Source organism: Rattus norvegicus, chromosome 6 (assembly GCF_021556685.1).
Source record: "Rattus norvegicus strain SHRSP/BbbUtx chromosome 6, alternate assembly SHRSP_T2T, whole genome shotgun sequence".
Classification (NCBI taxonomy): domain Eukaryota; kingdom Metazoa; phylum Chordata; class Mammalia; order Rodentia; family Muridae; genus Rattus; species Rattus norvegicus.
Window position 1 is genome coordinate 27,718,062 of NC_141539.1, and position 24,503 is coordinate 27,742,564.

Genomic DNA, 24,503 nt, shown 5'->3' on the forward strand with positions numbered 1-24,503 from the left:
TGCCTGGAAGTGAGTATTCTGCTAGCAGCCTTCAGATGAAGACGTAGAACTCTCAGTGCCTCCTGCACCATGCCTGCCTGAATGTTGCCATGTTTCTACCTTGATGATAATGGACTGAACCTCTGAACCTGTAAGCCAGCCCCAAATAAATGTTGTCCTTATAAGAGTTGCCTTGGTCATGGTGTCTGTTCACAGCAGTAAAACCTTAACTAAGACACCTACCCATATACATAAGATAATAATAAAAGTTTGAGATAAAATACTTGGGGAGGGAATAGGGAGGCAAAGTTTAGAACAGAGGCAGAAGGAACACCCATTCAGAGCCTTCCCCACATGTGGCCCATACATATACAGCCAACCAAACCAGATAAGATGGATGAAGCAAAGAAGTACAGGCTGACAGGAACTGGATGTAGATCTCTCCTGTAGATCTGTATTCTGCCAGAATACAGCAAATACATAGGCGAATGCCATCGTTAAACCACTGAACTGAGAACGGGACCCCTGTTGAAGGAATCAGTGTAAGGACTGATAGAGCTTGAAGGGGCTTGAGACCCCATATGAACAACAATGCCAACCAACCAGAGCTTCCAGGGACTAAGCCACTACCCAAAGACTATACATGGACTGACCCTGAGCTCCAACCTCATAGGTAGCAATGAATAGCCTAGTAAGATCACCAGTGGAAGGGGAAGCCCTTGGTCTTGCCAAGACTGAACCCCCAGTGAATGTGATTGTTGGGGGAGGGTAGTAATGGGGGGAGGATGGGGAGGGGAACACCAATAGAGAAGGGGAGGGGGAGAGGTTAGGGGGATGTTGGCCTGGAAACTGGGAAAGGGAATAACATTCGAAATGTAAATAAGAAATACTCAAGTTAATAAAGATGAAAAAAAATACTCTGACAAAGTAATTTAAGGAAGAAGGCTTTGATTTATTCTGGCTCCTTGTTCTGGGGTACAGTCGACCGCAGTGAGGTGGTGAAGGCAGCGGGAGCCTGAAGTGTCTGGTCACATTGCACCCAGAGTCAGGCAGCACAGAATAATACGTGCATCTGTGCTAACTCCCAGTGGCTTTCTCTATTTAGTCTGGGGTTCCCAGCTCAGGGAATGGTCCTGACCACAATCAAGGTGAACCTTCTCTCATCAATTAATGTGGTCAAGACAGTTTCTCACGGGCATGACAAAGACCCATCTTCCAGGGGAGTCTAGATTCTCGTCAGGTTGATAAACAGCACCAACCATACAGAGCTGAAGGGGAAATTGTGTCCAACTCCCTGGTGTTCCTTTGCGGTCTCATGAACCAACTACCAACTCTCTTTCCCCTCTCTCCACCATTTTTTTTCTACACAGAGACATATACTGTTTTGAATTGCTTCCAGTTTCCCAAAGCAAAGCCATTTATGTCCTGAGAGCCATATTTGTTCCCTAGGGCTTCTGGCTTCCCAACATTCTTGATGTTTATGGATTTATTTTTCCTTTTCCCACTGAGAAGACTGGTAGGTCGCATTTTCCATTTTCCCTACGGCTGTGTGGAGACGAAGGAACGAGGGCGGGAGTAACATATAATGCTCTATTCCGAAGGCCCATCCTCAATAAAACCTACAGCTTTGTTCGCATTTGCTTGCTTTTGCTCTCCGAAGACTCCCTGGAAGAGCCTGGGTCCTGAGTGACTGCACATCAATCGTTGTTGCACGCCAGCCGTGCTGTGCATGAACAGCTAAGGAACTTCTAGCATCTCCGGCCTCGATACATCCCTTTGGTTAAGAAGCAAGGATTATTGATTTAGGAGGCCATAAGTGTGGGCTGGATCCATGGTTTACTTTGGAAGCGTCGTAAGCTGAGGAGTTGGACTCATTTGCTCTCATTCAGGGGACAAGACCTCACTGCTAAGAGGCAGTTATTTTTCTAAATGAGTTTTTATTGACTCTCTAGACATTTTCCCTCTGAGAATCTAACCTACCTTCAGGCCCCTGAAGCTCCAAGAATGGGAATCTTGAATGTTAATGGGAATGATCATGTTAATCCCAAAGTTATGACTAGCCTCACTTACACACAAAGATGCTTGCCCAAGATCTGTTAGGAAGACAGAATTCATCAAGCCAGAACTTCACCTTCAGGAAGTGCTTGTTTCCCTTTTTGATTTTCACTCTCCCTAGGAGGAAAAAGCCCTGTGCACAGAGGACCTGTAGACATGCCGGGTCAGGGCCCCACTCTCCTCTTCCTTCTTCAACAGTTTGGAGGACGTGAGAGGCAGAGGCAGTGATCTATTTATGTATTTTATGTATGCGGGTACCTCTGTCTGCATGTACATCTGCACACCAGAAGACGGCATCAGGCAGTTGTGAGTTGCCACGTGGGTGCTGGGAATTGAACTCAGGACCTCTGGAAGAGCAGTGAACGCGCTTAACCCCTGAGCCATCTCTCTGGCCCTGAGGTGGCGATTTTATTCATGGAAATGAGTGTGGTCACTGTTGCGCTTGAATGTAGAGAGAGGGGCTTTGTAGGGGATTTAGGGATCAGAGTCTGAATGCTTGGACCAGGGAGTAGGGAGGCAGACTATAGTTTCCAGAGAAGTGACACAGGAAGCAGATGTTTATTTCTTCAGCCACTCTGAACACCGAGCATTCAAGGTCCCTGTGATCCAGCACCTGTTCAGGAGATGAGTCCCAAGGTGGGAAGGTTCAGCAGCGCAGGGCTGTCTCTGTTCCCCAGGGTTGATGGCGTTTGCCAAGAGAGCGAAAATACAAGGAGTGGGTGCCTGTGCGACTACCTGGCTGTTTAAGTCTAAAAGTTGGATTTGTAGATGAGGCAATACATGCACACATTCTTTCCTCAATCATGCTACAGCTTGACTCTATCTCTAGATGGAGTTCAGTGCCCTGAGCATGCTAGGCAAGTGCTTTACCACTGCACTACAGGCCTAGATCTTGGGAGGTCACAGGGAAGGAATGAAGCCCAGTTTTTAGGTAGGACAAAAACTGGTCCACAATTTCTGACCTCAAACCCAATGCTTTTGTTAGGCTTGCCGATGAGCTCCAAGAGCAGAGTTCAAGGCTTTGAAGCTAGAATTCCTTATCTAAAGTGTAACTGTGATTTTTGTCATAGTTTCCAGACTTTGACTTTCTTTATTGTCTGCAATAGAGATGAGTGGTGTGTGTGTGTGTGTGTGTGGTGTGTGTGTGTGTGTGTGTGTGTGTATAAGTGATTAAGAAATTTACAAAGTCAAGTGTCAGTTGTCTTAGTTCATCCTCTGTTGCTATAATCAAATACCTGAGACCTGGTCATGTATAAAATATAGAGGTTTCTTTAGACTGCAGTGCTAAGGCCTGGGAAGTTCAAAGATGTGGTACTGGCACCTGTACCAAGTGTTGGAAACCGCATCCCTCAGGTTCCTATGTTGGTGGTGTTTTGTTGAAGGGATGTGGTGAGGGCCTCCTTTCTGCATTATAATGTGTCTGAGAGGCATCACAGAGAGGCAAGACAGGACACGTGTACCAGAAAGTGCTGCTTTTACAATAAAGTCACCCCTTCAGTACCCTGCTGATCCACGAGCAGATGGATTACATCCATTACTTGGGTGCCATCTCTAAAACGCCATCAACATATGAACCTAAGGGATGCAGTGTCCAACACATGAGGTTTTAAGACAAATTTCTGGCTCTTTGATGGATGTGACTCACAGAAATGTCCTTTTAAGAGAGTCACCATAAGCAGAAGCACCTGGCCTCTTGAAGAAGTACACATGTAGTTAGGTCTCTGATGGAATAAATCTCAGACTAACTTAACCGCAGTAATGACCGTGCTAGTCACGTGTGACAGTAATATGTATATGTGAATATAATTAACATAATATAATAAATAGTTTTTAAAAATATTAGTTCAGGAGTAACCAGCAAGTTTAATGTAGGTAAATGAATTTAGCAAAAGACCTACATTTATTTAATTTAATTTATTTTGTATGTATATGGTGTGTGTGTGCACACTCATGTGTGCGTATGCACATAGAGGCCAAGGTCCAGTGTCTTCCTCCATTTTTATCACATTATTTTTTCATAATTTCAATTTTATTTTATTTTGTGAGTGTGAATGTTTTGCTTGCAAGCCTGCGTGTAGTGCCCATGGAGATCAGAAGAGATCACTGAATCCCCTGGAACTGGAGTTATGGATGGCTGAAGGTGCTGGGAATTGAACTCAGGGCTTCTTTAAGAACAACAAGTGCTCCTAACCACTCAGCAATCTCCCCAGCCCCTTACCTATTTTAAGTCATGGTCTCTCACTGAACCTGGAGTTCATAAATTTGACTAGAAACCCTGCCAGTGATCTCCGGAGAGCCTCCTATCTCCAAGGCCACAGCGGTGAAGCTTCAGATGTGAGCTCTTGTCCCTGGATCTCCTTTGGTGCCAGAGAACCAAACTCAGGCTTTCACACTTGGGGGCAACCACTTAGGACTGAGCCAAAGACCCAGAGAAATCTAGATTTTGCTGTTATTCCAGTGTCGGATCTACCATTGGGGCATATTATTTAACTTCTTCGGGCTCTAGCTTTCCCATGTGTAAAATTGATCTGAATAATTTGCCTCTTAGAAACATCCATCATTTTGTTCTTTGGTCTTAAACCCAATACGCATCATAGATATCACTGAATATGTGCTGTATCCTTAACTATAACCAAGACTCACCTGCTCATCTTTCCAAATGAATGCGTTGAATAACATTGTTATCTCTTCTGCTACTTCTGGGACCTAAACATTTTCCCAACTAGGGAAAAAAATTAAAATGTAACTGATGGGTTAGAGCAGTGGTTTCCAACCTGTGAGTCATGACTCCTCTGGGGACGGGATGACCCGTTCACAGGGTCACATCCGATACCCCGCATACCAGATATTTATAGTTTATAACAGTAGCAAATTTGCAGTCATAAAGTAGCAACACAAATAATTTTATAGTTGCAGTCACCACACCATGAGGAAGTGTATTAAAGGGTCACAGCATCAGGAAGGTTGAGAACCACTGCTCTGGGCTTTCTCCACTCAAAGTCTCACGATTACCTTGGTATTTTCAGGCCTGAGCTTGCCCTAGGGGAAGGGAGGTGACTTCCTGAGGGCACACAGGAGCTTAAGAGAACTATTGCTCAAACTCAAGGCTTCTTCTTTAAGACCAGTATTCTTTCCAAGTAGAACATTCAGGAACAAGAAGGAACCTTCTGTTGCTTCCTTCTGCTTGGACAAATAATCCCAGGCATGGTGTCAGCAAATGTTGGGAACCATGTAACTTCCTTTAATGCTTTTATCAGGGTAGGGCAGGGTAGGTCCATGTGATTTAGGTCACTGTCAAATACTTCCTTGCATCGGGAAGGTTGTTGACCACCGGGCTGGAGAGATGCATTTGAAGACCCTTGAGAGTCGGAAGACCTGATTGATCTTAGAAGCCAGGAAAAGTGGAAGAAGAAAAATTGATTCCCCAAATCGTCTTCTAACCTTCTTGTGTTGTGCCATGTGCCTACATCATTCATAGACAGACAGACAGACAGACGGCAGGCAGGCAGGCAGGCAGACAGGCAGACAGCTCTACAGAATGTTTAAAAAGCCCTAGCAGATGTGGTCCATTCCTCCCTGCATAATATCTTAAGTCATTCCTTCTTGAACTTCCAGTTCAAAACCGTCTGTGTATTGTAATTATCGCCCTCTAACTGAGTGGTTTTCTTGTCTTCTATTGTCTTGCAGGCCCCTTTCCTTGGCATTTCCTGCCTCGAGGAAAACATTTCCTTGAGCATCCTTTGGGGGTTTATTTACCAAACATATTTGTACTGTTCATTATTTACTCAAGATTTTTGTGTATTCTATACTGGGCTGGCTGTTTCTTCGGTGATTGCCTCCATGAGGTGTCTCTCGTTGCCTTGTCTCAGAGTCATTTCTCCTGAGAAGTGTGTTTGTCCTGTGAGCAGGCCTGGGTCAGTGTCCTCCTGCAAATTTAAGAGACAGGAGAATTGAGACTCCAGGCAAGAGCCACTAGCATTACAAACCCTGTCCCCACTGCCATTGTCAGTCATCCAGGCATCGGGTGCTGGGTGCTCTGGGGAAAGGAGATTCAATGGAGCTGTGGCTGGCTGGGAGAATGGATATCCAAGGCTGGCCCATTAGGGTGTGTCTGTTTTCATCACTGCCATCACATATACATGCCATTCATATGTATATGAATCATTATGAAGTCACAGAACTTTTTCCAACATTCACAAGCATCTCCAGCCATCATTCTTTTCCACGCCCTGTTTACCACAAGTTTGGCTAGTGGAGCAGTTGGGCAACTTCCTGTCTCTTCAATTGTTCCCTTACTTTCCCACACAATGAAACACCCGCTGACATCCTTGCATCCTCCCCGCCTCTGTTGTCTCATTAGCTACTTCTTCATGATGCCCTGGCTTCCTGAGGGGAGTGGTGTTGATGGACAGAGGCCTGGTTGTGTGTCACTGCTGGTGGACTGTTACCCCTAGACCTCAGAGAGTGCTGTTTTTCTGGGCACCCTCATCCATAATGATATTTCCAAATACCACTTTCCCCAGGAATGCATCTGAGTGTTGCTAAATTCATAAGAGCATCGCATTCCCTAACTTTTCCTTGTAAACTTTCATAGGGTTCATCTTTACCCCTTTGGTAACCACCGTGGGTTACCAAGCTATCGGAATACTAAAAGGAGCTGCTCTCTAAATTGTTCAGCATGTGTGAAGCGGTATACAGACAAATCTATGGAGCAGAGCAGAGCTTTGTAGGGAGGCTTCTCTTAGGGAGTGTGAAAGAGCCACACCCCTTCTGACTCTCAGCCACACCCCTTCTGACTCTCAGCCACACCCCTTCTGACTCTCAGCCACACCCCTTCTGACTCTCAGCCACACCCCTTCTGACTCTCAGCCACACCCCTTCTGACTCTCAGCCACACCCCTTCTGACTCTCAGCCACACCCCTTCTGACTCTCAGCCACTCCCCTTCTGACTCTCAGCCACACCCCTTCTGATTCTCCGCCACACCCCTTCTGACTCTCAGCCACACCCCTTCTGACTCTCAGCCACACCCCTTCTGACTCTCAGCCACACCCCTTCTGACTCTCAGCCACTCCCCTTCTGACTCTCAGCCACACCCCTTCTGACTCTCAGCCACACTTGGAACTTGAACTGTTTTAAGGCCGCAGAGAGCATGAACATGGTAAATGGGTCTAGCTAGGGAGAGTTGATGTCCCGGGGATTGTGTTCTATGCATTTCATCTTCCCTTTATCAGAGTGCTGCAGGTTGCTGCCACGTTTTAGTTAACATCCAAATTTCTGAAAAAAGAATTGATCCTGACATTTTTGCCGAGCCAGTTTCTTCCCTTGATTTTTACGGGGTGATAATTCTTCTAGTCTTCCCTCTGCCGTCAGCTGCTGGACAGGGACTCTGTCTAACTTTCGTAAATAAAACAAGGCACCACATGCTAGTTTCTATGCACTTTTAACATTATAAGGCAAGCAGACAAATAAAAGTCCAAGACAACAAAAAACAAAACAAAACAAAACGCGAGCAAACACCATGTACCAGACAGTGACCTCCATCCAATGCATGTCTTTGTGTCGCTTGTGCTGGGTCAAGGGCGTGCCACCATGGCAGACCTAAAAAAAAAAAAAAAAAAAAAAAAAGAATTGCAAGTCAAACACTTTACTGACTGGGTGAAAATTAAGGAGAAAGTGTTCGTAACAATAAGTTTAGTGGGGTTGTATGAACTATTTTGTGGTTTGACCTCTTCTCCACTCACTGCTTCACTTCGATCCTGGCCCCTCCCCTTCCCTTCTTTCCCCCTTCAATAAACTCTTAATCACTTTCTTTTTCCTAGGACATTTATTTACTCGTTGCTCACAAGAGGGAGGCCTTTCCCAGCGGTGCTGTTTTTGAGAGCCACTGCCTTCTGCATAGGGAACGGACTCCTTCAAGCCTACTACCTGGTTTACTGCGCAGAATACCCTGAGGAGTGGTACACAGATGTGCGGTTTAGCTTTGGTGAGTGACTGACATCTCCAGTCCGTCCCTTCCCAGGTAACACCAGTTCCACAGTGTCAGTCACTATTGTCTCTTCTCATCCTGCTACTGCGGTCTCCTCACAAACTCCCTACTCACACCGACCTTTCCCTCTAAGGCAGCTAGAGAGACTGGTCAAACACTTGCCTTGCCGATTCATCTTGCCATTTCCCTTCTCAAAATGACCCAATAGATTTTTAACCGCGCCTAAGAAACAAACAGGTTCCCCTGTCTATAAAAACCAAATGTTCCCAGACTTTTCGATTTTGCAGTTTTTCTTGAGCCCCCCAACTTTGCTATCTGTGCTACTCCCAGAAGCCTTGTTGCAGGGATTCAAACTATCAAGCCTGTTCTGTCTTAGCACTTCTGTCCATGATGATCCCTGTTCCTAGAATGTTCTGCCTCTCTGAGCTTTGAGACCTGCCCCTTTCCCTTGCTTTGTTCATCTTTCTACCTATTTACGCCTCCTAAGAAGAGGCTTTTCCTAAACACCTGACCTGAAATAATTGAAGAACTTGACCGTTTAAAATTTCCCCTATTTTCCATGAAAGAGGAGGTGGAAAGATGGTACGAGCCAGAGGTGATGGAGGCACTAAGAAAACAAGGTCCTCTAAATCAGCGTGAGCAAAGCTAATAGGAACTCACAGAGACTGAAGCAGCATGCGCAGGCCCAATATGGGTCTGCACCAGGTCCGCTGTGTGTATTTTTTTGGCTTCCATGGATTCCCGAGTGTGCAAACAAGTGTCTCTGATTCTCGTGCCTTCTCTTGGGCTCTTTACCTTCTGTTGTCTTGGCTTGTCCGACTTCCATGTGATGGTTTTGTTTTATCTTATATTTTTATTTTATATTTTATATCTTATGTAACGAATGAATGAATGAATGAATGAATGAATGAATGAATGAATGAAAACCTAGCCACTAGGGTAAATGTTAACAACTGAACTGTCGTTTATACCTGCTGGGGAGGGAAAAATCAGTTTTTTTCCAATGGAGGCATATCAACCACGCAGGACTGGCCTCATGTTCCGGAGTAGCTGACCAACAAACATAACAGATACAACAGATTCCACAGGTTTTTTGTGTGTTTGTTTGTTTTTGGGTTGTGTGTGTGTGTGTGTGTGTGTGTGTGTGTGTGTGTGTTTGCGCACGCGCGCACGTGTGCACTTTCATTTGGTTACAGTTTGGTGTGCTTTTTTTTGGGGGAGTGTTGTTTTCTTGATTTTGGGGACGGTTGTTGTAGGTTTTTGTTTTTTGAGAAAGAACTTAAAGTTGGGTGGGTAAAGACAGGGAGAGGGTCTGGAAGAACTTGGAGGAGGGAAGGAATTTAATTAAAATATACCTAAATTAAAAAGTTATCTTACATAATAAAAGACACAATATAAAATCTCCCCCTATTTTATATGGGCGTATGTGCATGTTTCTGTGTGTCTGTATGCAGGTGCACATGGAGGCCAGAGATAAACTGTGGAAGTGGTTCCTCAGGACAGCTACCTGCAACATTTTCTGAGACAAAGCCTCTCACAGAAATTGGAGTTGTTTATATGTATAGACTTATATGTTTATATATGAAATATATGTTGTGATATACATTATACTACATATTATATATATTTATATGTATACATATGTTATCTAGGGCAGAGAGTGCCAGGGATCTGCTTCTCCCTATGTCCCCTTTCCTGGGTTTACAAGCGTGTAAACCATTTTCACCATGCAGGCTTTTGTAGAACGTGGGTTGTGGGAGGAATCTCAGGTCCTTGTGCTTGCAAGCTAAGAACTGTAGGGACAGAGCCATTTCCCTGGTTCCCTCCCCTCACGTTTGTAAGAAGAATCAGGGTCCTGGGCATCCCAGTTCTTTGTTTAGAATCTTGGCTACTATGCAGACCATAGTAGAGCAGGTTTGATGCTTCTTAACATCCCAAGTCACAGTCTGCCTATCGGCTCTACTCCTGGCTGTGTTCAGAACCAGTTCCTGCTGGACTCTCTTTTCCCTAGCTACTTTAGTGTGGCCTGCACTAAGCTATGGTTATGTGTAGGCTGGATGTCTGCAGTCAGTAACCCCTGCACTGAGTGAGACCCCTGCTCCACTGGGCTGTGCTTCATCTGCTCACAAAACAAAGAAATGAAACAAATAGCAAAGAAGGAATGTCTCCGGGTTAAATAAAAATAATTGCGGGCTGGGGAGATTGCTTGGCAGTTAAGAACACTTGCTGGCCCTCCAGAGGACCCACGTTCAGTTCCCAGCACCCCTGTTGGGTGACTCACAACTGCCTTTGACTCTAGCTTCAGGAGCTCTGGGCCCTTTTCTGACCTACTGGCTTCTGCAGACACCTGCACATGTGTGACACACAGGCATTGCACACACATACACATACATACATTAAAAACAAGTCTTGCAAAATTAAAAACACAAAACAAACAGATGTGAACACTTATATGGTATGATATTTCTTAGGTAAAACTGAGATATAGAAAGAAAATGTATATAGATGAGAAAAGAATATTGGACTTATAAAACTTCCCTAGTGTGCCTCAAAGTAAAGAGCTGGGGGCTGGCAGGCTGAGATTTTCTCTCAGGTGATGACATTTTGTTGCAATACATTGTAGCCTAGAGAGAAGGATTAGTAATTAAGAGCACTTAACCCTTCTTTCAGAGGACTTGGATTTGGTTCCCAGCACCCACAGGGCACCTCATAGTCACCTGTAACCCCATATACTCACACAGGTATAAACACATGTGTGTGCACCCCCTCCCATATGAGTCAATAAAAAGGATGAAAATGCATTGAAGAAAATGTAATATCTCTCCTAAATTGAGAACAGACACACCAACTCCTTATGTAGGGAACTGGTAATGCAACCACACCGGAAACATCTTAAACCAGTTCACACGAAGTACAGCAGAGAGAACCATGAGCCATCATCCAGTTATCTCTGGCAAAGGGAACAATGTGATGACCACTTACTTTTCTCAAGGCAGTCTTCTGAATTAAAAAAAAAGTCTGGACCAGATTTCAAAGGCTCTAATGGACACAGCAGGCAGAAGCCAGCTGCGGTTCTATCTGACCTTGCTTTATACAAACCACCTACAAGAGGCATCTGGGGGACATCTGAGGGACTGGAATATGGCCTGCAAGCTACATGGCAAAGTGTTAGATCAGATGAAAACGGAAGGACAGACAGAGAAGTGTTTAACGTGATGATCTGGGTGGCAGCAATGGGCAATTTCTTCTGTTAACACCAATTAATGCCTAGTATTCTAAACATGTGTGTACTGTGTTTACGATGGTATTAAACAGAAATGAGATCCCACGTCTCCCAAGCTTACACCTACGGACGACTTCGAGAAGACGTGTAGTTCCTCTACCTGCCAACAGCATTCATTTTATTAAACCACTGCCTTGAGCATAATATTTATATTTGACTACAAAGAATACAGTCACTTTTTTTATTAATAAAATTTATCTTGAGACAATTTCATGTATGTATATGGGTGCCTTTCAACTTTCACAGTAGGGCATGACAAAGAAGAAGAGAGTAGACCCGGCCATTGAATGAGCCAGCCAATCGGTCAGTTGTGAGTGAGCCAAGGGCTTGCTGTTACTCACTGATTTATCACAATGGCTTGTCTAGACACACACAGTGCTGCTACCTCTACTCGCCTCCCTCCTCCCATCTCTGTCCATCACGATTCTTTGTGGGAGCAGTTGTTTTACCCTGGGAAATAGTACAACCTCTCTTCTCTGAAGGCTTCAGATCCTATCCCAGTACCATATTAGATTTAGCAATTAAATTTAAGCAATTTATTTCAAGGAAAAAGCCAGGTAGTGGTGGCATAAGCCTTTAATCCCAGCACTTGGGAGGCAGAGGCAAGTGGATCTCTATGAGTTTGAGGTCAGCCTGGCCTATAGAATAAGGTCCAGGATAGCCAGGGCTACATAGAGAAACCCTCTCTTGAAACAAACAAACAAACAAACCAACCCAAACCCACCAACCAAACAAAAAACAACAAACGCCCAACAGCCTGTCTCGTGTGATAAATACCAAGTGGAAGCCAATCTTTTTTTTTTTTTTTTTTTCGGAGCTGGGGACCGAACCCAGGGCCTTGCGCTTGCTAGGCAAGCGCTCTACCACTGAGTTAAATCCCCAGCCCCGAAGCCAATCTTTTGACCCGCCTCTTTTCTTCTTTGCCAAGGTGTCTTCCTGTTTATTCTGGGGATGGGAATCAACATCCACAGTGACTACACCCTGCGCCAGCTCAGGAAGCCTGGAGAAGTCATCTATAGGATTCCTCGAGGTAATGCCTCCCCTGATGCAGGATCCCCATTCTTCTCTGGAGCCTGCCCCAGTGATTAACAAAGGGGAGGGGGGCTGTGACAGCACCGCTATGCACCAGATACACCTTGGCTGCCTTCTGTCCTCCCCTGCATACTCTGTCCCTCATATAGAACCCAAGAAAGCTCCAAGAGTGCTGAGGCCGTAACTCGGTTGGTAGACTGCTTGCCTAGCCCTGGACTCCATCTCCATCACACTTAACTACAGGCATGGTGTACATATCTATGACCCCAACACTTAGGAGGGGGAGGTAGGAAGAACAGGGATTCAAGTCATTCTTAGTATGCAGTGAGTTCAATGTTGGCCTTGTTACACACACACAACACACACACACACACACACAGATACACACACACACACACTCACACACACACTCACACACACAGACACACACACACTCACACACACAGACACACACACACAGACACACACTCACACACACACACAGACACACACTCACACACACACTCACACACACAGACACACACAGACACACACAGACACACACACAGACACACACACTCACACACACACTCACACACACAGACACACACACACTCACACACACAGACACACACACTCACACACACATGTGGGGATAGGGGAGGGGGAGATGAAGGGGGAGGGGAGGGGGAGGGGGAGGGGGAGGGGGAGGGGGAGAGAGAGAACTGTAAGAGATTTCCTTCCCACCCAAGGGAGGAAGCTCATAGTGCCTTCATGGCGACAGAGGACACCAGGCTTGGATATAAGCAGTGGGGAATAGGTTACACCCTAGGATTTAAGCTGGTCCATTGACCCAGGGTTGAACCTCCCTGTGTTATCGATAAAGCTGAGGATTTCATTGTTATGTGAGAATCATTGTCTTCTTACCCAAACCTGGAAGGGCAGCCTACTGCATACCTAGCTGAAAATTTGAATTAAAAAAAAAGATTTGTTAAAATCTAAAAGAAAAGCAGACCACAGCCTTGGCTTACATGTGATTATGATCTTCAATGTCGTGTATTTTACAAAACCTTCATGCCTATTGGAAGTTTCCCAGAGCAGCATGCATGGCTCCCTCACTCCCAGATACAGCGTGGGATTGTCTTATGGTTAACTTTTTTCTAAGCAGAAGAATTATGTTCTAACAACGACTGGCATAATAACCACATAAACCATAACATAGACTCTTAATATAATTATATAATTATTAAACATTAAATACTATGTGTAATCATATGCTTTCTCCCTAAAAATTATTTTTTAAGTTATAAATTTTGTCTTGCATGTCCAAGCATATGTGCGGGTGCTTGCGTGTATCCACACGAAGGTGAGTTTGAGGTCGGGTGTCTCCTTCAGTTGCACTTTTACCTTATTCCATTGATGTAGTCCCTCACTGAGCCTGGCACTCGTTGATTCAGCCAGGCTGGCCACAGCGCTTTCTCAGCACCATGAGTATAGGCATGCACCACTGTGCCTGGCTTTAGTGTGGGTACTGGGGCTTGAACTCATGTCCTTAGACACAGTAATGACGGGCCCTGGGCTTTCATATGTTGGCACCGTGCCGTGCTGACACTGTGATGACTGTGGTGTTATTTGGGTAGCTAACATTCGAGGTCTGTTACAGTCTAAGTGGCTCACCATCGTGTGAACAGTCTGCTGTTGACAGACATGCCACGTGCAGCACATGACTGTGCCGCTTTGGAGATCGGGATACAGAAAACTTGCAACTGTAACTGGCCCCAAAAACGTAGGAGCGTGAGTCTGATCCATAAACATTTGGCAAGGAATCAGACCAGGTGATCACCTCACCAAGTGGATGGTGGTTCCCACCCTTCTGGATGTAAACAGAAATTTTGCCTGCAGTAAACATATTCTGGATCATTTGATGTTGGCATAGACTGACAACTACTGATTAATAATGACAAAGCCTTTTGTGATTAGTAATACATTTATGTGGCTGATTACCATCATCTCCTTGGTATCTAAAGAACTAAGATCATTCGTGATGCTCATGGATAACCAGACCCCTTCAATAGACAGGGGTCCCTCACAAAGTCAGAGGCGTCATGGGCAGAAAGGTAGGGAAACTGTCATCCTTACGAAAGGCAACGGAAAGAAGCTTGCTCCTTCTGCCAGCTCTCCCGAAGGTGGGACAAAATACTGGACAGAGTGATGCCTCAGTGTCAAGGTGGGGAAGGTTGGGCTAGGCAGCCTTATCGTACTAGGAGAACTCTTGTCATTGGTGGCAGGAACATGGGGCGACTTGCTTACATCTCCATAGCAGCTAGAAAGCGGAGAACTTGCACAGGAACCAGGCTCCTGATAGCCTTGCACCTGCCAGCAAAGACCCATGGCCAAAAGGTTCTATACCCTTCTGAATCCGGTACCACCAGCTGGGGACAAAGTGTTCACACACGAATCTGTGGGCAGCGCTCACATTCCCGCCATACCAGCACTTTAAAACGCTGGCTTAATAATTAAGTACAGACGAGCAGAGACAGTACTTAAAAACCAGATTGCCAAGGTCAGTTTCCAACCGAGTTATGAGACGGAGAAAGAATGACTTAAGAGCACATCGCAATGTAATTATAGAAGGGTAAAGCTGTTTTGGTCACAACTTTCCTAGTTTAATACGGCTCATAAAGTTTGAGTGTGGGTACATCGAATGTTGTTAGAAGTATCTTGATTTCTAGATAGTTCTGAGAGAGGAAATGTCTTGTGGGCTGTCTCAGCAGCAGCAGAGTTCTCCAACGCCAGCGGACACATATTCTCTGCTTTCAAATTGAGCCGCATACAGCGCAGGGGCCAGGTAGTGGACGATCAAAGGGCCAGAGAAGAATCACATCACCTCTCACACATATTAAGCTTCTGTTTCAATGCCATGCGTTATCTCACTTGGTGTGACTGGCGGCCGCCATAACGGTTGACCTTTGGACTTGCCAGTGTAAGGCTTAGGAAGGCAAAGAGCTGCCTGAAGATGTTCTTTAATGGAACAAGACAAAAAGCCCGTCATCTGCACTTCTTGCTTGTCTTGCTCGAAGCTGGTGGTCCAACGATTGTCAGGAAACCTGTACCGAAGCCCATCAGCAGATGGGGCTGCTCCTCAGAATTCCAGAACATTCTACAGCGAAGGGTTCTTGTTGCCCCTCACCCCATCTCTGAAAAGCTTCCTCTGAACTCTGGCTAGAGAGGGGGCCTCCCAACTTACATTTGTTTACCTGTCTTGTGTGCTTTGCAATGAGATACAGGGATGTAGTGTCACAGTAACGCTGTTCTGAGTGTTGTCCTTCTGATTCTTCTGTCCACAGGTGGCTTGTTTACGTATGTCTCTGGAGCCAATTTCCTGGGCGAGATTATTGAATGGATTGGCTACGCCTTGGCCACGTGGTCCGTCCCAGCCTTCGCTTTCGCCTTTTTCACACTTTGTTTCCTGGGGATGCAAGCCTTTTACCACCACAGGTAAAATTTCAACAGAGGCCTGTCTTATTTTTGTTTCCCCGTTGCTCTGATAAAAACACCCACAAAACAACATCAGGAAGAAAGGGCTCATTCGGCTCGCTCTTCCGTGCCATGCGTGTCAGAGTGGCAGGAACTTGAAGCAGCCAGTCACGTTGCCTTCGTAGTCAAAGCAGACAGCAAACAAATCAGTGCATGCATTGATGTTCTCAGCCTGTCCCTCTCCATTTAGACCGTCGCGGGTCCCTCATCAGGGAATCATCTTGCCAGAATTAAGATGGATCTTCTTCCCACACCAGTGAACTTAATCAGGACAATTCCTCTGAGGCTATCCTTAATATAAACAGTTCCTCACAGGTATGACCGGAGGCCTGCCTCCTAAGGGTCAAGTTGACAGTTAATAGTGTCACAAGGTGTCGGATCCACATAGTATTCTTTTCCAAATAAGACTTATCACCGCTTGTCTGGAAACTTTAGATAATGGGCTAAGAGATGAAAGAAACGTCACGCTTCAGTTCAGTTCTCGTTCATTGTATTTCTTGATGTGTCCTCCAGGGATGAGACCATTGCCAGCCAGTCACAAAATAAGGAAAGCAGGTGAGCCCCGAGTGCGCCACCTGCTGGTACATATTGGAACTGCAGGCATTTAAGGCTCCCCAACCCTCCCCCCTTGGAGAGTTGGTCTAACACTTCATTAATCCATTAACCAGGGGTAGAGTAGGGCTAGGGACCATTGAAACCCTGTCCCTCTCAAGATAGGAGGTGATAGGATGTCACCTGCTTACCTTCAAGTAGTTTTTGTAGAAAAGAGAATGCCTAGAGACCAAGAAGGAACACAGGGAGTAAAGAACGGGGTTGAGCGCATCTTAATCTTTCGTCTCAGTGTTTCTGCCTCCCCTCGGTGTCTTTGCCTGACTAATGATTATTCTAATAGTTTTTAATATTAAATGAGGTACAAGCTCCTTTCTTCGGAATAGAAACTGAGACCAGTTTGGAAATAGGCAAAGTTCACAGCCGTTTCTCCTGTGAACTAGTCCTATCACTTCCTGTCTCGAAACAGACAGGGGTTCAAGGTTCACAGCCTTGGAGAGACATCACAACAGCCCTCCCACTTCAGGAGAAGTGAAAGAATGGCAGAGGTCGGGGCGGGGCATTGCCTGGTGCTTGGAGGGTCTCTGAAAAGCTCAGAGAAGTTCTCTGTCAATAATTCCTCCAGAAGTTTCCAGCTGGTGCAATATCAAAATCAAATTGAGGCCATCTGGTTATATTCCTCCCAGAGGGAGAGCCAGGGGTGTCTCTTTTACTAGGACCAAGAGGGCTTTGTGAAGGTGTTCATGAAGCAAGGGCAGGCGTTGGCGGGGAAGGCTGAGCACACAGGGTCTTTTCAAGCCAAAGCAGGGGAGACCAGGCTCTTCTGGCACACGGTCGCTTTTGTGTTCCAGTTTAAACCCAAAGCACTTTAGCAGAGTGCATTTTGTCTTTATTATGCCTGGAGGGCCATTCGTTTCAACCAGTTAAGAGGACAACTTGATCACCCAGGGTAAAGGCTTCTCGTAAGAGGCATTGTTCCTCCTTGGCTGACATAGGAAAAGACCCCCAGCTGCATGACTTAGAGCAAGGAAAACATCTATCTTTGTAGAATTCTGCAGACCAGAGTTTTGGCCTTAAGGTAGAGCAGGGCTGTGCTCTCTGGAATGACTTAGAGAAGAAACCTTCCTTGCTTATTTCTGTTCAATTCTGGTGGAGACTCACCATGGTTCTCGGTTCTCCATGGCTGGGGTAGATGCCTCACTCCAAACTCTGCCAGTCTTTCTGTGACCTGCTCATTCAGTGTGTCTCCTCCACATCTCTTTTCAGATCTATGGGATTAAGGGTCCATCCTGCATCAGTATTTTAATTATTAATCACATCTGCGATGGCTGTAGTTCCAAATAAGGCTGCATCTTCAGGTGTTGGGACTTAGGATCATAATCTACCTTTTAGGGGGCAAAATGAGACCCATAGAAATAGTTGCACCCTAAACTTCAGGAAAGGATATTTTTCAAAAATTGCTGCTGATTCTCTAAGTTAACTTTGTCCAAGCTTCTTGTAAATTTTATTTGTTGTTAGCAGGTGTTTTTTTGGACACAATAGTGAACCTCGTAGCATTTTCCTACATACATCATGTATTTTATTATATGCATCTTTTATTTCTCTGTTGTTTCCCTCTTTTTTTTTTTTTCCGGAGCTGCCTTGTGCTTGCTAGGCAAGCGCTCTACCACTGAGCTAAATCCCCAACCCCGTTTCCCTCTTGTTCTTACATGTTTTTATCTTATTTTCAAAGGTGTACTTTTATTTACATGTGTGTATGTGTGTGTATGTGTGTGTGTGTGTATGTGTGAGTGTGTGTGTGTGTATGTGTGTGTATGTTTGTGTGTGTATGTTTGTGTGTATGTGTGTGTGCGTGTGTGTGTGTGTATGTTTGTGTGTGTATGTGCACACTCAGAAGAGGGCATCAGATACTGGAACTGAGTTATAGGCAAGGATTTGTGAGTCGCTGGACGTGCGTGCTGGGAACCAAACTCAGGATCTCTAGAAGGGCAACAGGTGCTTTTAACTGCTGAGCCCTCCCGTCAGCCGCATTAACTTACCTCTCATGGCAGAGTGAGCCTCATTAGAGTTGGTTACAGGGTCCTTGGTAAGGAATTATTTACAAGAGCACGGTGTCCTTACTGGCAGCTACACCATTAAAGGAAGAGAACATTTCTCCCAGCAGCTATTAACTATCTACAGATCCTCAGGGAGGTGTTGGTCCTGTGAACTCCTTCCTACTTGCTATGATTTCCTGCCGGTAGGTCCTAGGGGGAGGGTCATGGCAGGATATGAACAGGCTCAATCTTGTTTAGGTTTTACGTGGGTGATGTCAACCGCTGTAGAAGTGTGATGGTCAGACTATATTCTGTAGACAGCGGTCTACTTCGCTCCATTCGGTCTCCCAGCTCTTACATCCCTCCTGCCCTGTCTCCTGGGATGCTCCTGAGCCTTGGAAAGGTGATCCATTCTTGGCTGGGCACTGAGCAGTTCCTGGTTCTCAGCACTGTGACTCATCACGAGTCTTTGCAGTTATTACTGTCCACCGCAAAAATGGAGCTTCTCTGAGCAAAGCTGCCGGTAGCACTGATTTGTGGGTATAAACAGAATCAGTAGACAGCACTTTGACAGGCACAGCTTCTCCATTTAGCAAACAGTTGCAGTAACTTCCCCAGCCTATGACCTCTCCAGCTATGGGCTTCTGCACCGGTGTTTAGTGTCCCAGATATAGATTTCCTCCTATGGAGCAGGCCTTAGGTCCAACCAGACAGTAGTTGGTTATCTTCATTATTGACTTGCCACTATAACACAGGCTGCCCAAAGTTTTTGGGAGGCTTTGGCTTCCTGTAGTTTTCAGCAAAGTGAGCTCAAATGAGTACTTCCTTTTTGCCTATTAATAAAAAAATATGGTGAAATACACATATCATAAAATCTATCACTTTAACAGTTTTTAAATGGAAAGTTGAGTGATAGGGAGTATGTTTGTAAGATTGTAAAACTATCACCATTACCCTCCGGATGTTACTTTGTATTTATCTGCACACAAATCACCAACATTTACAAGGGGCAGACTGTAGGAAGGGGGTGGATGATGGGCACATGGTCCTCAGGAATGGTCAGGTGCTAAGTAACTGGGTTGACCTGTGTTGGTTGGGAACTCAACTGTTGGCCACTACTCTGCTGCATTTATAATTATTCCTTTCTTTCTTGTCTTCTTAGGTTCTACCTTAAGATGTTTAAGGATTACCCCAAATCTAGGAAAGCTCTCATTCCATTCATCTTTTAAAGAACCCCAATTTTAAAGAGCAAAGTTTCTGTGGAGGAACTGCTCAGCTGCTGAAACTATAAACTGTAAACTATAACAGTGTCTTGCTCACATGTATATATGGTGATGTATGTGTTAAAAGGTCTCTTGTTATTCCAGTTGCTTGAGGCATGCAGGGTCATGCCTGCTTAGCCTATACTCCTTTCTGCCCAGGGAGCTCTAACCCAATTTCCTTTTGGAGCTTCACAGAGGCCATTTTATTCTTAGCTATACCATCTAGAAGCTTCTTGTTTCCCACGGTATGATCTGAAGAGGTAATTGTTTTCTTATTCCATGTCACTTTGGGGAAGTTCTGCAGTCAAAACCCTTTGGACTGACATAATGAATAATGAAATTATAGCAATTGCAGGAAAGTGGGTAGAACTGGAAATTATTATATTAAGCAACCTAATCCTGACTCAGAAAGACAAATACTGCATGTTTGTTTCATGTGCAGGTTCTAGATTTTAATATATATCTAACTGTTCATATGTGTGTGTTGGGGGTCATATAGTTCATTGATTTGGAAAGGAGATCATGAGAAGAGAAAATGGGTCTTGCTGGGAGGAAAAAAAGAGGGAAATAAAATTTGTGTGGCAGAGAGAGGCTACTGCAGGAGGAAGGGGAGCATCAGGAGAAATGTAGGAGAGAAGGGGAGGAGGATTGGCAAAAATAAAGCATGTATGAAAATGTCCATAATGAAACCAATTACTTTGTATGTTGGTTTTAAAAAACAACCAGCCAGCCAGTCAATAAACCATCCATCCAGGCAGTCAATCAACCAGCTGGCCAGCCAGCCAGCCGGCCAGCCAACCTACCAACCAACCAACTATCCAACCAACCAACCAACCAACCAGCCAACCAACTAACCAACCAACCAACAAATCAACCAACCAACCAAACAGCCAGCCACCAACCAACCAACCAACAAATCAACCAACCAACCAAACAGCCAGCCACCAATCAACCAACAACCAACCAACCAACCAACCAACCAGCTAACCAACCAACAAATCAACCAACCAACCAACCAACCAATCAACCAGCCACCAACCAATCAATCAACCAACCAATCAACCAACCAACCAGCCAATCAACCAGCCACCAACCAACCAACCAATAAGACAAGCAAGCAAGCAAGCAAGCAAGCAAGCAAGCAAGCAACCAACCAACCAACCAACCAACCAAAATGAATGTCAGGGCTGAGGGCAGTGCTCAAAAAAGTAATTAAAAGATTTACATTTTTAAGTGCCATAGACCTAGAGCATGCATACATGAAAGCCTGGTCTCAGCTTTCTCTGCTTTAGTTAATTAGGAAGACATAAAAAAGGAGAGTTTTAATAATGAAATTCCCTTTTATTGACCCAAGTCCAAATGTACACAGTGTCTTAGTCAGTGAACACCAGATCTTCCAGTCTCACAATTAGAACTATCATAGTCATCCACAACACTGCTATGGACTTCCTTGATTGTCAGGTTTTACTGAACACAAAGAAAAAGATATAGCCATGAGTGGCTCCTAAGAGAATAAATAATTGTGTTGCAACAGACAGTGTAAACTCCTATCAGGAACACTTCTAAGTATGAGAAATTCATATGTAAGGCAGTAGACTGTTCAACTTGAAGAGATGTTTATGATGATGTAAACGTATCAGAAGCCCTGAGAAAGTTTCTTCTGGAATTTCTTCCTTATGATCCTTGAGATGTATCTTAGATGATCTGTAGTAGCTCGAGCATCAGACCTCAGGTCCCAATGGCACAAGTGGAGATCTGCAACATCTGCCCAGATGCTCATCGGAGCAGAAAGCGCCTTTCATTCCATTCAGACAGGGTTTCACACTTAGTTTTATTTTATTTTATCTTGAATTCCAAGCCTCAAATTGTAAAAATTAGGTTTTGGTTCTACATAAACCAAAACCCTGGCATTCTGCAGGGATGGAAGTGATTCTCCATCTTCCTGACACTGCGTTCCTCATGTTGTGGTGACTCCAAACCGTAAAAACGACTTTTGTTGATACTTCAGAATTATAAATTTTTTTTTACTGTTATGAGTCATAGAGTAAATCTCTGTGTTTTCCCATGGTATTAGGTAGTCCCTGGGAAAGTGTCATTTGACCCACAAAGGTGTCATGACCCACAGGTTGAGAAGACATGCTTTAAAAGATTGGAAGGAGAGAATTAAGAGATAGAAGATAATGGGAGGGTGAATATAATCAACTTACTATCACAAATAAGAAAATCTAGTGAGATGATGAATATAAGTCAGTGCTTCTCAATCTTCCTAATGCTGCGTCCCTTTAATCCAGTTCCTCATGTTATGGTGACCCCTACCCCAACTATAAAATTATTTTATTGCCTCTTCATAGCTGTAATTTGCTACTGTTATGAATTATAATGTAAATATCTGATATGTAGGATATATGATATGTGAGAGCCACAGGCTGAGAACTGCTGATATATGCTGACCTCAGCATCCCCAGCCTGGTTCCTGTGTGAGAACTTGGGACTGGGTAGCACATGAACACTTAAGGGTACAGTCTCTGGTGAAGGGATAGCTCCCCTAAAGAGGCTGGAATGTGGGTTCTGTAAGGAAGGGATTAAGCACTCTGAATCAGAATTGTTGAATTCTTATCTCCTCAGCCCCAGGTAGGTAGGTTCAACACCACTGGAAATATGCTTGAGAAACTGTGCTCCAGTTTTATCATTTGGTACAGAAATGGAGTGTTAGTTAACACCAGGATCCTGAGAGATTTGAAGTAGGATATGTAATGAAGATATGGATTGTAGTGTTACAAGCAGGTGCTTCTTATTGTTCATCAAATGCCTCTCAAGTCATGACTGCCATGAATAAAATAAAAAAAAAATCCAGATCTTCTGTAGCATCACAGTGTATCTATTGAGTGGTGTTCTCACCCCTTCCCTCCCTCTATCTTAATTTCTTGTCTTGCTGTTTTCTTTCTTGTTACCTTCCTTCATTTTGCCAATCTGAAATCAGGTGCTATGAATAGGAAATAAAGGATGACCAGCAGATTCTAAATTATAGTTGAGTTCCAGGAAGTACAAGAAAGGTGTGAGACAATAGGCCAAGGCCAGTTGTGTCCTCTTTTCAGTGATGCCTAGGAGGAAAAATACAGTGTCAAGAAGTTCTTACTAAAACAACTGTGACAAATCATCTTATATAGACAAAAGGTTTAATTTTGGCTCATAGCCCAGGAATAGCTTTGGGCCTGTAGCAGGCAGCACATTGTGGTGGGAGCATATAGTGGAACATAGGTGTTTACCTCCTGGCCAAAAGAGAGGGAGGCAGAGGGGAGGAGAGACAGCCAGAGGCACCAGAGTTCTACAGTCCCCCTTTGAGGGCATGCCTACCCTCCTCAGTGACCCAAAGACATCCCACTAGGCCTCAGCCTATAGAGTTCTTTCACCTCCCAGTGGTGCCAAACTGGGAACTCACCCTAAGGTGTAGGCCTTTGGGGAACTCCCAAGATGCAGACTAGGTAAGCTTTCACAAGAGTGGTGAATTCTCCTGAAAGCAGAGATTTCTGGGGGCTCTCTGTGATTGAAAACCACGTTCCTCCTATCTTTTATTTCAGAGCTGAAGATGAAGCTCAGTAGAGTGCTCACCTAGTATATGTGAGACCCTGGATTCTGCATGCAGCACAAGGTGTGCTTGCCCCAGCACTTGAGAGGTCCCAGAAGCGCAATGTCAACTTCTGCTACACAGGGAGGGATTTAGGGACCAGATTGAGATACATAAGACTTTGTATTAAAATGTTTTAAAACTAGATTTTTATTTTACTTACATGAAGATGGTCTAGGCAATCCTTTACATGTTAAAAATGCTCGATAAATGGCTTGGGCTGACAAAACTGCCTTTTAGCAATTGCATATTTTTGCCACAAGAGGGCACTATCTAGAATTTTATTCGGGTGACTTCTGATTTAGTCAATTTACCAATGTGTTTTATTTTAATCCCACAAAATCTTATTTGTACTTCAAATTAATTCAATTAACCACAAACTTTCATTTAAAGCTTTAAACTTTATTATTATTGGGTGTGTGAGTGCATCACAGACATTCTTAATTTAAATAAGTTATTTACCTATAATACGGATCTTCCCTTGACATTTGAGGGATTCTCAGTTATCTAAAGGCATTGTTTTAAAACTCAGTGTTCTTGTTGAAGGCCGATAAATAAATATATACATAATATACAAACTATATTATATATCATATCACATATAATTTATAATATATTCCATAAACATATTATTTTATAATATACAATGTTTATATGATTTATATTATAATATATTAGAGTAAATATATTATAATATATAATTATTATATACTACTTATATATCATATGTAATTATGTATAATATATGTTATATATGATATGTGATAGATGTTATTACATATCTATAACATATAATGCATATAATAAAAATATAACTACAATATACCATATATTATGTTAAATATATTACATAATATATTTAAAAATATATATGTGCATTTGCTAACATAATGTATAAAATATACATATATAAATATGAGCATGCAATAAAATAAAATTCTGAGTGTGTCCTCATTCCACAGACACGTTTCCTATTTATTTCGATTTTTCCTCAAAACAGAGTGCAAGAAAATCAAGTGACTGGAGTGGACGCTTCCTCTGAGTGATTCTTATTGAAACACCTTGCTGGTGGTTAACTGCCAAGATGCATTTTCTTGCTTTTGCCCAAGAAACCTTCACAGAGGGAATGTTCCCTGCTGACCTGGAACAAGTGTACTTGATTTGAGTTTGAGAGTCTA

At 44.0% G+C, this 24,503-nt stretch overlaps 1 protein-coding gene across 2 annotated transcripts in view; it reads left to right on the plus strand.

Moving 5' to 3' along the window:
- Srd5a2 (steroid 5 alpha-reductase 2) overlaps window positions 1-24,261 on the plus strand; it is a 39,510-nt gene extending 15,249 nt beyond the window's left edge. Inside the window, exons 2-5 of one of the 2 annotated variants that reach the window (XM_087554589.1) lie at window positions 7,856-8,019; window positions 12,234-12,335; window positions 15,664-15,814; window positions 16,367-16,429. In XM_087554589.1, the coding sequence (XP_087410715.1) occupies window positions 7,856-8,019; window positions 12,234-12,335; window positions 15,664-15,814; window positions 16,367-16,412 (463 nt within the window). In that variant the 3' untranslated portion in view covers window positions 16,413-16,429. 2 annotated transcript variants of the gene reach the window in all.
- The last annotated feature ends 242 nt before the right edge of the window (window positions 24,262-24,503 follow it).